At 43.2% G+C, this 15918-nt stretch overlaps 1 protein-coding gene across 6 annotated transcripts in view; it reads right to left on the bottom strand.

Annotated features, from left to right (window-relative positions):
- The window catches only part of SH2D4B (SH2 domain containing 4B), a 79613-nt gene that overhangs the window by 36920 nt on the left and 26775 nt on the right, over positions 1–15918 (bottom strand). For all 6 annotated transcript variants that reach the window (XM_079975716.1, XM_079975719.1, XM_079975715.1 and 3 more), the window contains 2 exons: positions 8933–9080; positions 1543–1753 (listed from right to left, as the gene is read on the bottom strand). In XM_079975716.1, the coding sequence (XP_079831842.1) occupies positions 1543–1753; positions 8933–9080 (359 nt within the window). The remainder of the gene's footprint in view (positions 1–1542; positions 1754–8932; positions 9081–15918) is intronic.

Below are 15918 nucleotides of genomic sequence, written 5' to 3'. Positions count from 1 at the left end.
AAACATAGAGAATTCACTGCCTTTCGGAGGCTACATTTTTTTATTCCCTAATCAAGCTGGGAATGCCAGCAACCATTAGAGGCACAATTCTATATCAAAACACAGCAAGACAAAGGGATTGCTTGTCAAAGCGGAACGCAAAATGCCGAGCAGGAAGGGACTAGGGTTCCTTTTGCCCTGCTGAGCTGCCAGACTTCACAGGAGCAAAGACTGACAATTGAGAGTCTCGGTATTAAAAATGAAAATACAAATCGACGCAAAGAGACTTGCACTTACTTAGTGGAACTTTTGGTGTATGCCGTTGCACATTATAAAAAAAAACAACTAGCAGCATGTTCGGGTTTCCACTCGCTTGTTCATAACACCAAGACTAATTAATAATATCATATGGTGCCATGTAAACCCAAGAGGAGCCACTGATAAAACTTTGCCTAACTCCATCTGCTATGTCGGATTGTTTTTCACTGCTGGAAACCCACAGAACTTACCAGACAGGCAAGGGATCAATAAAAATACAATCAGAGGGGGCATTAATTTGGCCAAAAGAAAACTCACAACTAAGTTGAAATGGATTTTGTAAAGAAATTCTCAACCACAACCTGACTTGCTTCATTTGCTGCATTCTTGATTACGAAGATTTCTGATTTTTTTAGTTTTAGAGGAAAATGGTGCAAAAGTACTGAACTGTACAAGGGCCCTCAGATAGGGACTCTGTCCATAAAACCCAGGTGCTTTACAGCCTGTATGGGCAAAGCTACGTTTGCCTGTGGTCCACTCCTAATACTCAGCTTGCTTGGTGATGTGGTATGTGAACTACTGTATGTATGGCAGACACGGCAGCTATGGAGTGGAAGCAAACTCAAGGAACTCTCGATTGTGGTTTAAGCAGGCATTGATGTCTTTCTTTAAGCATACAAAAGTCTCTCTGCCTGGAATGTGAGAAGCAGAAATGATAAGGCCTTAGTTGGAGGTCAGGCTGTGCAGCAGTCTGAAGAATGTATGAGATTTATAGCTCCTTGCTGTTAAGTAAATTCCCCTGCTTAAAAAAATTGAAGCAGTGACTATTGTTGACCTTGTCATAGCTGGAGGTAACACAATGTGCCAACATGAAGAGCTTGTTACTTCTTAATGTTAAGCAGATCCCTCTGCTTAAAAATAAATAAAAATAAACAAGGTGCCAGTTTGTTGATGACATTGGTATAATTAAGAGGCATCTAAAAAGAATCCACATAACCTTATGCCATAATACATTAGTTAGTTTTTAAGGTGTCCCAAGATTGATTGTTTATGCTGTAACATATGGACATGATCAACTCTCTGCAAAAAGTAACCGCTACCTTAAAATGCACTGATATTTAAAATTGTTGGTTTGCCATTTAATTCTGAATGCATTCCAGAGCAATGTTGTCAAGAATCTTGCTTCCTCCGCTGCCTCTTCCCATGGGGAAACCAGAAAAGGCCTCCATATAAGAGTCAACAGCCTCCATATAGGAGTCATAACATGTCAGTTAGGCCTGGGTCGTCTTATTAATACAAACAAACCTGGTTGATACCGTCATGGTGAATGCTGGAATGGGACAGGCGTCATTCAGCTTTGCTTCTGGCTCGATATTCAGACCAGCTGCCTGGAAGAGGTTACTGAGACCCGCCACTTTTCCTTTCTGGATTGCCCGCAAGGATTGCCGCCGGTACTCATCCCGGGCCCGGCGTGCTTTATGGCTCCTTTCCTCATCCGCAGCTTTTGAGCGACGCACTGTAGGGATGAGGAAGGAGAGACTCGTCAGAGTGTCTTTGCTTTTTCAGCAAGCCAGAACATGCAGTTCTAAGTTGAAAGGTAACATGTCAGCAACATGGAAAGCCATCGAATCCCAACACATCAAGGTGAGGCTGGAAGACCTTCTATACCTAATAGAAAAATAACACATAATATTCCACAAATAAGGCACCAAGGGTCAAACTTTATATTCTTTGGCTAAGCCACAATGACATGCTCACCTTGCCTTACCAGCTTGCTTGCTTTTTTCTGTACAGAGACTTTTTAATATAACTGTGGGTTTAGAGCAGGAGTTGCCAACACAGTGCACGAGGGCACTATAAAGACTTTCATTGGCACCCATGGGCAGGTGCTCCAGAATCTGTGCTTCCTTTTTCAAAAATGTAAGCCTCTAGCCCTCCTAAAAATAAAGTTATGGAACCAAAATGTGCATGCCCTTTTCTAAATGATTTCTGTGAAATGAACTAGCCTGTGTTTTCAGCCAATGAGTAAAGTCAGAAACTGTGATTCACAAGTGAGTTGTTTTAATGCCAGGCAGTAGGAATCCCTGAGGTCAGTAGCATAGCATGTGGGGCCAAGGGGGCCATGGCCCCAGACACAAAATTCTGAGGTGACACAACCAGGTGCCCCCATGCAAGTGCCGGTTTCTGCAGGGATCCCCATCCCACTGTGATGAAGGCAGCTGAGCAGCCCAGGTTCACAGTGAGTGGGCATGGACAGAGGAAGGCAGGCAAGCCCAGCCCAGAGCTCCTCTCTGTGGGCGTTGGAGGGATTCACCCACCAAGGGCCGCAGCAGCTGGCTGGGGTCCTCTCAGGACAGACAGACCCCCACTTGGCTCTGGTGGGGGGGGTGCTTTGCGGATGTCAGCAGCTTGCCTGCCCTGGGCACCAGCAACACACGCTACATCACTGCCTGAGGTGCTAAAGTGCTGCATCTTTGCCTCCCCTTTAGTACATTTTTCCTGCTTCTGTCTTATTTTATAGTGCTTGGGATCACCATAGTTTGTCCTTCCTTTTCCCCTAGCAACCAGGATGCATCTTTTCTATTGGGGGGAATGAGGGATCTGTTTTCAATTCAATATGAACCTGCCTAATTCACATGTCTCGAACTAACACACAAACCAAATTGCAGCTCTGCTGTGAAACGGGCACTTCTTTGAATTTTGCTACCAGCTCCTGAAGGGACCATCAGTCAGCCTGAGAGGATTCTGTTGCTGTATATTTTATCCCAAATATTGGCTTTGGTATTTTATAATTATAAACCACCTTGGGTGCCTTGGCAGAAAAGCACTGTATGAATGCAATAAATGAGTAAATTGAAAAAAAATGTAGACAGAAATTGGGGCTAGGGTCTAAAATGGAGAATGCATTACTGGCACAGGAAAAACAAGTGCAGAATAATCCTAACAGCAAAACATATTGGCTGCTCTGATAGGATTTCTAACCGCAAGTTCTTTGATAAAGATGTGAACGAATTCCTACTGTGTTGGGAATGAACTTGAGCAAGTCGCATCATTTGGGACAGATTAGGAGATCTCCATATTTTATGGCCTCCTTTGCTTTTCTGAAGAGCAGTGAGTCACAGGGCTAGGCTTGGATCTATATTATAAGAATGTCGCATGAATATGCATCACATTTTTTTAATGATTTGCTCCAGCTGCTAGCTTGTTAATAGTCCTTGGTCTGTAGCTAATTTGGGAACAACTCGCAATAAATATTCAAGATAGAAATGGTATTTGACTGCAAACATTGCATGGTATGTTTCTGTTCTTCAGTTGAAGGGGGGGATAATTCTTGGAAAACAGGGAAACACGCAAGCTGAGATCGCATCAATGAAAATTCAAGTAGTGTATGCCTATTATCCATGCACTGGCAAAATGCCCATCATTATGACAGGTCCCATGTGTGCAGAGGGAAGAAATGGCACACCACAGTGCATTTCTGTGCGATCTACGAACAGACACATCTCTCCAGGAGCACAAGTGAGAGCCAAAGTCAGGTGTTGCCCTGATCGCACCAGCGTGCTCACAAGTGCAATGTTTTGCTTTTTCTCCAAAGAAGCATAAGGCAGCCATTTGTGGCCAGGGGGCCATCTCACCCTCAGGACTGTGGGCTTGGATCTCATCTATAAGCTCCCTACTGGGGTCAAGAGGGAAGCCATCACCACCATGTCTTACTTGTGAGAACCAGAGGAATCTGGCTGGGCGAATGTTATCATGCCAGACCTTGCTTGGACGCAGCAATGAAATGAAGCGCTGGTGTCCACATTTGACAAATGCCCATGTAACATAGTTTGTTTTTTTTAGCACTAACAGGCTATATATTTCAATTACCTATAGAAGAATGGTGTTGTTCTTTGTTTGGCTTGACGAAAGGAACCACAGCAGTGAATTAAACCGAACACTAAAATTAGTAACGCTTCGCCTATTGACTTGGCAATAAATAGCGGTGGGATGATGAGATGAATCCCCATTCTGTTGGAAATTCCATCTACTAAATAAATTAGTAGTGTCATCAATATCATTGCAACGTTCACCCTCCACAGCAGCTGCGCTAGCAATGCGCCTCTTCGACCCCCCCCGACCCCTGGCACGGCTGAGCACAGCCGCTGACTTGGTGGTGGCAAGACATGATGGGACCTGGCGCTGCTCCTAATGGATAATTTGGCTCCCGCAGTCAGCACATAATAGCAAAACGACGCAAACACTGACATCGCTGCATCTTCCTGGCTTCTGATGCTGGTGGACAGAAGCCAGGTTGGCATTGCCATACAGTTGAGGGGTAACAACAGGGCATGATTAGTCCATACAGTCTTGGATCATATGAAGGCACAAGCCTGAGATACAAGCAAGGACCAGAGGTGTTATTTCAGTAATGGGGCAAGACTCCTCACAGCATAAGTTAAAACACAATAAACAGATATATTAAAAAGAAAACAAGTGTGACCCAAGTAAAACCAGCATTGAAAACATGGATGGAAGATTGATATAAAATGGTGATAGAGAACTATAGATAGATATAACTGTGTTCTATGAGGATCATGAATATTGTATTTCGTATTTTCTTTTTTCTATATTACTCTTTTCTTTTGATCCTTTTATTATCTTTGTATAAGAGAGTTTGGATTTGATTTCCTAATATGTTAAAAACCTCTAATAAAATTCTACAGTGGCACCTTGGTTCTCAAACTTACTCCGTTCCAGAAGTCCATTCCAAAACCAAAGCATTCCAAAACCAAGGCATGCTTTACCACAGAAAGTAATGCAAAATGGATTAATCTGTTCCAGACTTTTAAAAACAACCCCTAAAACAGCAATTAAACATGAATTTTACTATCTAACAAGACCATTGATCCATAAAATGAAAGCAATAAACAATGTACTGGAGTCACACAATCAATCAATCAGTAGCTGAACTGGGTTCCACACAGTCACAAAAACAAAACAAAAGAGCCACAAAACTGCAAAAAGAGCCACAAAATCACAAAATAAATAGTAAAATCAGGCAAACCTCAGCATAACACTCAAAATGGAAGCATCACACTCAAACTGGAAGCATAACACTCAAAACAGAGCACATTCGGCTTCCACAAAAAGTTCGCAACCCAGAACACTTACTTCCGGATTTTCAGTGTTTGGGTTCCAAGTTGTCTTAGTACCAAGGCGTTTGAGAACCAAGGTACCACTGTACTACAAAACACAAAAACATACACACAAACAAAAATACAACACCCACCCTCAGAAGACTCTGCCAGTTAGTTGCCAATGCCTGTCAGAACAAAACAGTCTTTGCCTGCTATTGAAAGCAAACCAGAGCGATACCAGCTTAGCTTCCCATGGAAGGGAGTTCCACGATCTGGGAGCAGCCTCCAAGAAGGCCATCCTTCTTTCTTAGGAGGGAGAAATGGGTCAGTGGTCTCTCATTTAGGTCTAGACCTCCCCTTTCAGTGGTGATAAAGTTACCACTTCTCTCAAGTAATGAGATAAGGCTTTTTTACTATTATTGAAGATATATTTTTATTTTACAGTTACCAAGGTCCTGTCTCCCCACTCCTCCATATATCCACACAGGATCACTTATAAAAGGGCAGAAGTCATGTGACACCCAGATATAGCTCAGTTGGCAGAGCATGAGACTCCTTATCTCAGGGTCACAGGTTTGAGCCCCACGTTGGGCAAAATATTTTTGAATTGCAGTGGGTTGGCCTAATTGACCCTTGTGGTCCCTTCCAACCCTATTATTCTGTGTAACCCCAATGACAGAAATCAGGCAACCCCAATACTAAGGTTCCTTCCAAGTCTGCTTCAAGAGACAGTATCTCCTTTTCAGCAACAGGGCTTAGAATTATTCCTGAAATAATCAGTATCCCACCCCCCCACCCCCATTGATTAGAAGCCAGGTACAATCATAGTTAATGGGAATATCATTTGTCACATGCAAAATTAATTTGGTTCAAAGTGACCTGATCTCATATGAATGGCAGGTCACGGTCCTTAGGTAATTGACATTCAATAAATTATTCCAAATTCTATGAATAAGGTTGCATTCATAGATAATGTGGCCCCTGCTATAACACAACTGAGACCCACAATGGCACTCAACACAAGGCAGTGTTACTTTGGTTGTTACTTTGTAAAGTGCTTAACATTTAACCAGATCACAGCAGAAAATTAAAACAAATCACAAGCCCGTGCCCAAAAGTTTGCAATCTAAACAAATACGACACAAAGGGAATCAGAAGGAAGAGAAATGGGATCCTCCTAAATCGAGGGTCGTGGTTGCACCTTGGGACCCTTCAGCCACCCCCACGGGGTGTGTTGTTGCTAGGCGTGGCCCAAGCCTTATCTGTTGGGCCCCGGGATCGCGCTTGGCTGTTTGGGTCAATGGGGTGAGTGGCATGATCCTGGGGACCTATAAATGCAGCAGCACGATGGGGGTGGGGCACTTGCTTCACGCTGCTGAACACCCGCCCTCCCTCCCTATTTTAGGCGCTGCTGTTTTGGCCTTGCTTTGGATTGGGTCGCCTGCTTTGGAGCAGGGGCTGGGTAGGAATTTTTCCATTTGGCAGATTGGCTTTAGCCACTTGGTTTTCGCCTACCCCCTTAGCAATCGTCAGAACTTTGTAAGGTTTGGCGGTTAGGCATTGGTTTATAGAAATGTGCAGGAGGGGAGGTGTGGCCATCACCTGCCCCTCCAGAAATAGGTTAAAGGAATCTGGGTGTCCTGGATCTCGTCTAAAGTCTGCTTGAGGGGCTAGGGCCATGCCAGGACCACAGGAACCCCGGGGTGAGCTTCAATTGATCTTTTTCAATTGACCGTTGTTGCTCCCTCATTTGGTGTTTACTCTTTCGGACTGCCAGTCAGAGAGGCAGGAGTCAGTTCCTGACCAATGCCTAGGCCAATACCGCTCAATTTGTTTTGTAATCAATAAAGCTGTGGCCTAAATTTTGCCCAAATACTTAAACTAAAATTATGTGTCCATTTGAAGTTATTTAATGGGAAAGGGCTTGGGGGCCTCGGGATGCAACATTATATATTGGGAATGCCAGTTTGAACTTATTAAGCACATAAAAATAATCAAGCATGCATCCTTACTCTTCCCTCGCCAGAGGTAGTGAAATTCCTCCCTGGTGCCCTGAATATGGCAACCGACTTCATCTATAGCAAGATCAGATCCAACCTACCCACTGAAGTGGGTGTTCGAAGCACAACAATCGGGAGGGACGGTGGGAGACCCAAGAAAGGTATGCAGTGGGCCCACCTTTATTCCTGGGGTCAATCAGGCAACCAATCCATTGGCCAGTCTGGCAGGCAGGCTCACCTGGAATCTTTCCAGCCACAGGGAAAGGCCTGTTACATCTTCCTCTGGTGGGAAGACACAGCACAGGGACTGCTTTGACAGCAGGCTGGCCCTATTCCTCAACACCACACTACTGTGGAGATAGGCGGAATTATTAAACCACTCTGGGATTTATAGCTCAGTGAGTGGAATAGGGGTTCCTAGGTTTCCTCAACAGGCTTCCTCAGACTCGGCCCTCCAGATGTTTTGGGACTACAATTCCCATCATCCCTGACCACTGGTCCTGCTAGCTAAGGAGCATAGGAGTTGTAGGCCAAAAACATCTGGAAGGCCGAGTTTGAGGAAGCCTGCCTCAAGAGAAGCCACTGTACAAAGTGGGATGATACTGTTTTAAATGTATAGTGCAGATGGGACCTTAGATACAGACAACTCAGAAATACTAAGAATAAAGTGCAGGATTAATATCTTTTTGCATGGTCTCTCAACCATGTGAACCGTACCTGTAGTCTGAAGTGGTACAGCCCCAGCAAAAGTTTGCTCATCTTCTGATTTTTTGGTTTTTTAAAAAACAATTAGGGTAGAGTCTGAGGTTTAAAACCAGTAAATTCCACTTATTACTACTAGTTTCACTGTCCTTGACTAGGATTCTCAACATACCAATATATTTCTCTTCCAGGACTAAAGTGGGGAATACAATGATGATGCAGATAAAATTCACTTTCATGTTGCTTTTTTCTGGTGCTTTTTATTAGCATTCTTCATAAACCCAAAAATGAAAATGAAATGAGATAAGGTGATTATGCATTTTATTGGGCCAACTAATTTGTTTTGTATTCTTTGAGACCCAGTAAGTAGCAATAAGCTAGCACAAGATTCATAAACAAGAACTCACCAAGGAAAATGGAAAATACGCAGAAAATCACATCAGTCCAGCAAAAACAACACTGAAAGCTCAAAACTGGAGCAAAGTGTTTGTGTTAAAATTCCTGTAAGATCAACAGGAGAGGTGTTGCTTCTCCAACCCCCCACTCCTCTTGTTGTCTGACTCCAGATTCCCATCATCTTGGAGCATGAATAATGGTGTTAAGGTCAAGGTGGTGGGAAATGCAGTTATCAGCGTTTGTAGGGCCACAGGTTCCCCATCCCTGATCTAAGCTATTAAAGCTCTTTCTTCCTGTTGAGCCATTTAGAAAGGCACCGTGTTTTTGTCCTTTCTAATCCTACCAGTTCTTCTGGATCACAATGCTTTCCATTCAAGGCCCGGCTCACAAATCATACGGCATCACACTGCCGTTTTCTCCGGCTAAACCAAGATCTCGGCATCATTTAAAACCCTCTGCCGGTTAAAATTTACTCACGTTGTTCTTCCCATTCATGGTCTTCCTTTTCATTCTGCGGGCTATACTGCTGGGCTTGCTTGAGGCTCAGGTACAGCTCTTGAGCTCTGCGTTCCTCCTGTTGCCGTATCTGCTCTTCACCTCTTTGCCTCTCTTCTTCCTCTCTTTTCTAAAAAAAAAAAAGGATGGATAGAATCAAACAGCAAATAAGGAAACTTCCTATGCGGGCGCCACTATCGAGAAGGCCCTCTGTCTGGTTCCCTGTAACCTCACTTCTCGCAATGAGGGAACCGCCAGAAGGCCCTTGGCATTGGATCTCAGTGTCCAGGCTGAACAATGGGGGTGGAGATGCTCCTTCAGGTATACAGGACCAAGGCCGTTTAGGACTTTAAAGGTCAGCACCAACACTTTGAATTGTGCTCGGAAATGTACTGGGAGCCAATGCAGATCTCTCAGGACCGGTGTTATGTGGTCCCAGTGGCCACTCCCAGTCACCAGTCTAGCTGCCACATTCTGGATTAATTGCAGTTTCCGGGTCACCTTCAAAGGTAGCCCCACGTAGAGCGCATTGCAGTAGTCCAAGCGGGGGGGAAATGAGAACGAAGAGCAAAGAAATAAATACTGGAAAGGAAGTATGCAGCCTCTCACTTCTCTAATTGTCCAAGACTTTCTGGAGAGAAAGCAATCCTATTGTTTGGAAATTACCGTATATACTTGAGTATAAGCCGACCCGAATATAAGCCAAGGCACCTAATTTTACCACAAAAAAGCCGGTTCACCACACCACAAACCTCCTGGTGGGCCGGAGTGCACGTGTGTGCGCGCGCATGTGCACACGGCAGAGGGGGCTTCTCTCCCCCCCCCAGCCCCTCCTGTCCCCCTGCCTACCAGAGGCTGGTGGTGGCAGTGGTGGGACCCTCACTCGAGTACAAGCCGGGGGGGCTTTTTCAGCATAAAAAATGTGCTGAAAAAGTCGGCTTATACATGAGTATATACGGTAAGTCCCATTGCACAAGATGGTGGCATGCCATTGAGTAAAGACAAGACAGACAAAGGGCTCCTGGGGTCCTTGCTTCAAACAAGGACAAATAAATGAGCTACATTTATATCTGTGCAAATGTAATGTCAGGAGTGTGCCCTAACTCTACGCAGTTTGTCATAAAAGTTTCCACTAATTGCTGTATCCACACACAAACCAGATGAGCTGTTCACAGCAGAGAAATACAAGAGGCTGTGCAGGAGTCTTAAGAAATTGCTTTGTTTCTATGAAGAGCGTTGCCTTTTTGTTTCTTAACAGCTTGGTTCTCAGCGCTGCTGCACCTTGAGAGATGCTGGGTGCATAGTGGGAGTTTTAGCACTGTCAACATTCAAAGATCTTTCAAAAGAAGATCCTACACTGTTCCTTCCTGACCTTTAAAATACCAGCAAGTGCTCAGGTTGCTTCACTGCTCAGAGACAAACATTTTTTTTATTATTTAAGAATACGGTTAAGGAGAGTTGGCACTTTCTATTAGTAAGGAGAGGGGAAGAAAATAAACAAAGACAGATGTCTTAGGCTTCACAAGGATGGTTTCGCTAGATGGTTTCTGCCCAATGACATTTCAAAAATGACTGGAATAAAGTAAGCAATTTGCTAATTATAGGCAATTATGATATTCAAGGAATATAAAATTGGAAAGAGTGCAACTTTCTACCTTTGGGAAGTAATCAAGGTGTTATTCCAGGTGGTCTGAATACCGTTATAAGGGTGAAATCTCATTCAGCTTCAGTTAAGTAGGTATCATGAAATTTCATACTTGCTGTTTATATCAGCTGGGAACTCATCAACTTGTTTTACTGAGGAGGTTGGTGCATGATGAGACCCATGAAAGTTAACAACACCCTGCAGAGTTTTCCAGGCCAAACCCTAAGAGGGTCTCTCTCCCTTTAAGGTAGTTGTTCCTCAACCTTTTAATGCCCAGGGAAAAAATATTTGAGGCATACTCGACACAATGCAAAACTTAGTTAGCTTCTTTATCATCTCTAAGAATAATAGGTAGACGTCCTTCTCACAATCCTGGGATAGCCCAGTTCACTGCCTTCAGCCTTCCAGTCAATCATGGTCCAGAGACAACCTGCACTTTCTGGGCAACAGCCATAGAACAGGTTGCATAAGGAAGCCTACAGAACATCCTTCCTAGAGGTTATGTCTTTTCCCTTCCCATTGGACAGTGGTTGCTGCATGTGGTTTATCTGCTCCTACAGATATAGTGGCAGATGTACTCAACAGGGGCAGATTTAGACACTGAGGCAAGAACTTGCTGTCTCAAAGCCAGGTAAGCAAGGCGCTGGACTTTGGGAAGGAGGCATGAGGCTCTGACAGGGTCCTATTGTCCTCTCCTCCCAAAGCCTCATTCGCACTTTCCCAGCTTTGAGAAGGAAGTAGGAGGGCGCTAGGATCCTGCCAAAGCCCTTATGCATCCTTCCCAAAGCTGGTTACCCCTTTACCCACCTTTGGGAAGGTAGCGTGAGGGCTGAGTGTGGCACCAAATTTTGGCCTTGCACAGGCTGCCATAATACCTAAGTCCACCCTTGTAGTCAACATGGCAGTTTCATTTTGAAAATGTTCAGTTCCCCTAACTACCTGAATACAGTTTAGAAATCACTGCTTTAAAAAATCCTTTAAAAATGTGGCATGGCCCCTGGCAGACATTTCTATTCTACACAAGTCTGAAAGGGAACAATGGTGTGGACTTTTCCATGGCACCGGAGCTGGAAACCATACATTTGTGTTAGCGGAACTTTTTCATTACTGAGGTTCCATTGAGACATTGTTACTCATAGAGTGTGAACGTTATGCCCATTTTACAGTCATAAAACAGATGTCATCTACCGCATATGGTAATGGGACCTGTCACATAATAGATGCCTCTCTACAGGATCCTCTTATATTTGTTATGTTAATCAAGTAACGGCATAGCAGCTAAAACTACGGTGGAGCCCTGAGAGGGCTGGAAGAGAATTATTTCCTAGTAAGAAAACTGTTTGCCTTCTTCAAGCATGGAGAGAGTTTTAATTAAAGTCAAAGGAGATATGTGCATAATAATAAAAAAGTTGTCCTTTATAATGCACAGCTCAGTTCTGATGCTATAAGAAGTAATTTCCTGTTCCTCCTCTAGCCTTCCTACCAAAACCAGGGTTGAAATCAACCCCAGGTTCACTTTTCATTACAGAATTTGCACAGAAGCAGACCTACAGTATAGTCCTTCTAGAATAGTGTCACCTGCATAGTAGTAAACAATATCCCCACACTTCAGCCACCTACGATTTACAGTTTTCCTTCTATAAACAAAAAGGGCTGAGGCAAAAAATAGTTAATGAACTCTGTTGATTTTTGCAATTGGGGTGCTTTCGGGGGGGTATCATTTAAAGATAATACACTGGAGTAAAAATGTCCCATGTATTTTTTTCAAGCAAAAAAAAGCGGGGGCCCATGGAAACAGATAAGTGCTTTTTCTCTGACAAAACATGCATGAATTTCTTATGGAACGTTTCACCACCCTGAGACACATTGGAACTCAGCTTAGGGTAGCAAAATATCATATTAAATTGTCTGTGCCAGTTCCTTCATTTCTGTCTATGAAAGCTAGTACGTATAGCAGAGAAACATTGAACCTGCAATCCATTGGTGTTTGTTGATGTTTTACCACAAACAACACACTCCGAATTCACACCCAAAATTCTACGGGCTGGTTCACATATGAATTTCCATCACTCGGTTACCACAACAGGGTGTGCAAATGACCCAGAACTATCCTGAGACACCCCAAAAGTGAATTATTACATCATCTCATGCTTTTCAGTAGAGTCCATTCATAGACTCATCTTCCAGCCATCATTATTACAATATTGCCAAGAGGAAGAAGGATTCCCTATTCACTTTGGTAAGTGAAGATATAATTTTTCTCGTCTGGCCAACTTTTGTATCCTGATATATAGCAGAAGGAATAAAAGTGATTTTTTGAGAGAGGGGTCTGATAATACTGTGTGATTAATGGTTAGACACCTTTTCACAATGGACAGCACACTTTCATTTCACAAATCAAAATGCTTCCAGATGATGAAACTTTAATGGAGTTCATGGTTTTTGTTCTCTCTCTTCTGAAGATTGTTTCAGATATTGCCCCGGTCATTTTTCCAGGAAAAAATATATATTAATGGTGTATTAAATATTTTAAGCATGGTAAAATGAGCGTGTTAACTGGTCTGCAGCTATTCCACCCCTGCTGAACCATTGATTAAAGTTTCGTTTCTTCATTTCTTCAAGCATGAACAGATTTTTAACTGAAGCACCCATGTGCATCCTTGTAATAGCATTTGTTCCTGTAGAGTAGGGGTGTCCAAACTTTTTTAAGAGGGCCAGATTTGATGAAGTGAAGGGCTGTGAGGGCCGACCAAAGGGCCAACCAAGGTTGTTGAGCTTTCTTTTTTAAGGATTGAAGTTGTTGGGGTGTTTTTTAGGATTTTACCCCAGGAAATAAACTGCTACAGGGGCTGGATTAAACTGACTGGCGGGCCAGATTAGGCCCCCAAAACAGACTTGCCTCCTGTAGAGGGAAGAAAGATCTGGGGGTGCTTCCAGACTGGTGTCTGTGGAATTGCAAGTGATTCTTCATGTGTCAGGAGGTATAGCAGTTTTTGAGGTTTGTACATCCAGCCAAGTTCAATCCAACTCTAGTAGGCATACCATAGTCATGTGGACAGGAGACAGACAATTGGGTATAGGGTGGTATATAAATTCTAACAACAACAACACACCCAAACTTATTATTTTGGAGCACACATTCTTTTTTTAAATCAAAGTTTATATGTGTGCTAAACATTTCCTTATTTAAGTGCTATTGCAGGATTTCATTTTACTTTTTCAAAAGGCAAAAAAACATTTTTTGTCACAAATTAAAAGTTTTTTTAAAAAATAAACACTAGTGCTAATAAGGTAATAGTGAAGATGTGTGCATACGTGGCAATATGCTCATATGCTCAAAATGTCACTGCACGCATCAAAACCATGACTCCTTAAAAAGATGGAAATGTGTACACTTGCAGACCCTCTTTCCAAAACATCACCTTTTGTAAGCTCTCAAAATAGACAGAGGAAGCCCGAGAAAACACAGGAGAACAACAGTTTGATGATCACACCAAGTAGATTCCTGTAAAAAGTGAACAAATAAACAGTGGTAGTTCTGGAGTACCCAGAACACCTAGCATGATGGCTCCTTGTATGTGGAACTTCCCCCCTACTAAGGTGTATCTGATCTCATCTCTTCATAATTTTAGGTGACTAGCTGCATCCTTCTTGGCATTTGAAGGAGAGACCTAACTGCTGCTGCTATTAATTCCCCCCCTTTTTTTTGAGGGGGAGTTTGTGATTTGTTTTAAGAGTTGCATTGTTTTACAAATTTTTAAGAACCTGTTTGCTTGTTGCAAACCACCCAGTGGCTTGCACAAAGGGCAGTGAATAGATTATGTTTAAAAATTGGCACTTTGTACCAGCAGCTTCTCAAAGGGCAAATCCACCGTTTCGTAAAGTAACCAGACCTGACCTCAATCATATGTACTCTGGTCAACTCCCACTAAAGGGGGAGAGGGGGGCAGGGAGTGGAAATCCTAGAGAACAAAAAAAAAAAATTAAAATCCCACCAAATTTTATTTTTAATTTTTTGCAAATTCTGCTATAGTTTTCTTTGTCTGAATCATGTATAGAAGAAGCCAAACAAACAAGAAGCCAAATGCCCAATGTCTTCACATGGACATTTGAAACTGGGGGTTGCAAAATACCAGCAAGGCTAATGACCCCCAGAGAGGAGGGGTAACTCCCTTGAATCAGAAGCTATACTAATGTTAGTGGGGGTGGCATTTGACCCATCCACTTTAGCAGCCAAGGAAGCTGTCGTGAGGTTTTCTGCTGAACCTCCTACAGCTTATCCATATGGATCACTATGTATGAAACGTTTCCACCCATTGCGCTTGTGGAAAGTGCCGTTTGATTCTAGCACACAGGCTGAGCAGCTGTTTTTGAGGGCAGGTGGGTCATCCAAGGTCAAGAGGCTTTTGCACTTTAGGGGGCAGAGGTGTATTATAACTGCTCATTAAATCTGGAGTACAGTCTTAACAAAGCCACTCATATGGGGAGGAAACGCTGCTATTTGCTCCCTTACAAAAGAAAGAAAAAAGTTGCAGAGCACCTCATTTCATGAAGCACAGGAAGACTAATTGTGAATCTGTCAAAATAAAAAGAGTTGTGCACAAGGGAACAGATAAAGAAACTGTTGTTCTACGTGTGTCTTCCACCAGCCAGACTCCAGTTTTTTATTTGTAGGAAACAGGAGAAAAATGGCTTCCATCTTCTACTAGGGTTGCTAGGTTGCAACCTTGGACCTAACTTAATTGGGAGATAAGGCACTTGCAGCTTCTCCTGCATGTGTTCCTGCTCCCCGGTTTTTTTCATCCACCTCATCTCTGCAAGCTATAGCAAACAGGGCTCTGGTTATGTCAAACCACAGGCAGGGTGGAGGAAGAGGGGGTGGGAGAGAATCACATCAAAGGAGAAAGGAGCAGAAGAAATGCCTGCTTCATCTTCTGTTTGAGTGGCAGGTTAAAAAGTTCCAAGGGAAGTCTCCAGGACCCAAATCCAACCTGGTGACTCTTCCATATCCCACATTATCCTTGCAGCCACTTCCTCCCATCCCTGCGCCAACATCCCCGCCTTCTGCCTACAAAGTCCACAGCTTTGCTGCAGTAAAGAAGAGCTCAAATCCAAATCTTTCAAAAGAAGCTATAGAAAACACACTAAATACAGCCACCCAGAGTGGCTGGGAAAACACAGCCAGATGGGTGGGGTATAAGTAATAAAATTATTATTATTATTATTATTATTATTATTTGAAATGCATTCCTATGGAGCCAACTAGAAAATGCACACAATCACATTTTTTTCACACACTTCAGATTCAGTAGGAATTGAATAG

The sequence above is a fragment of the Podarcis cretensis genome (assembly GCF_951804945.1).
Source record: "Podarcis cretensis genome assembly, chromosome: 5".
Lineage (NCBI taxonomy): Eukaryota > Metazoa > Chordata > Lepidosauria > Squamata > Lacertidae > Podarcis > Podarcis cretensis.
This window is presented reverse-complemented; position numbering and strand designations above follow the sequence as displayed.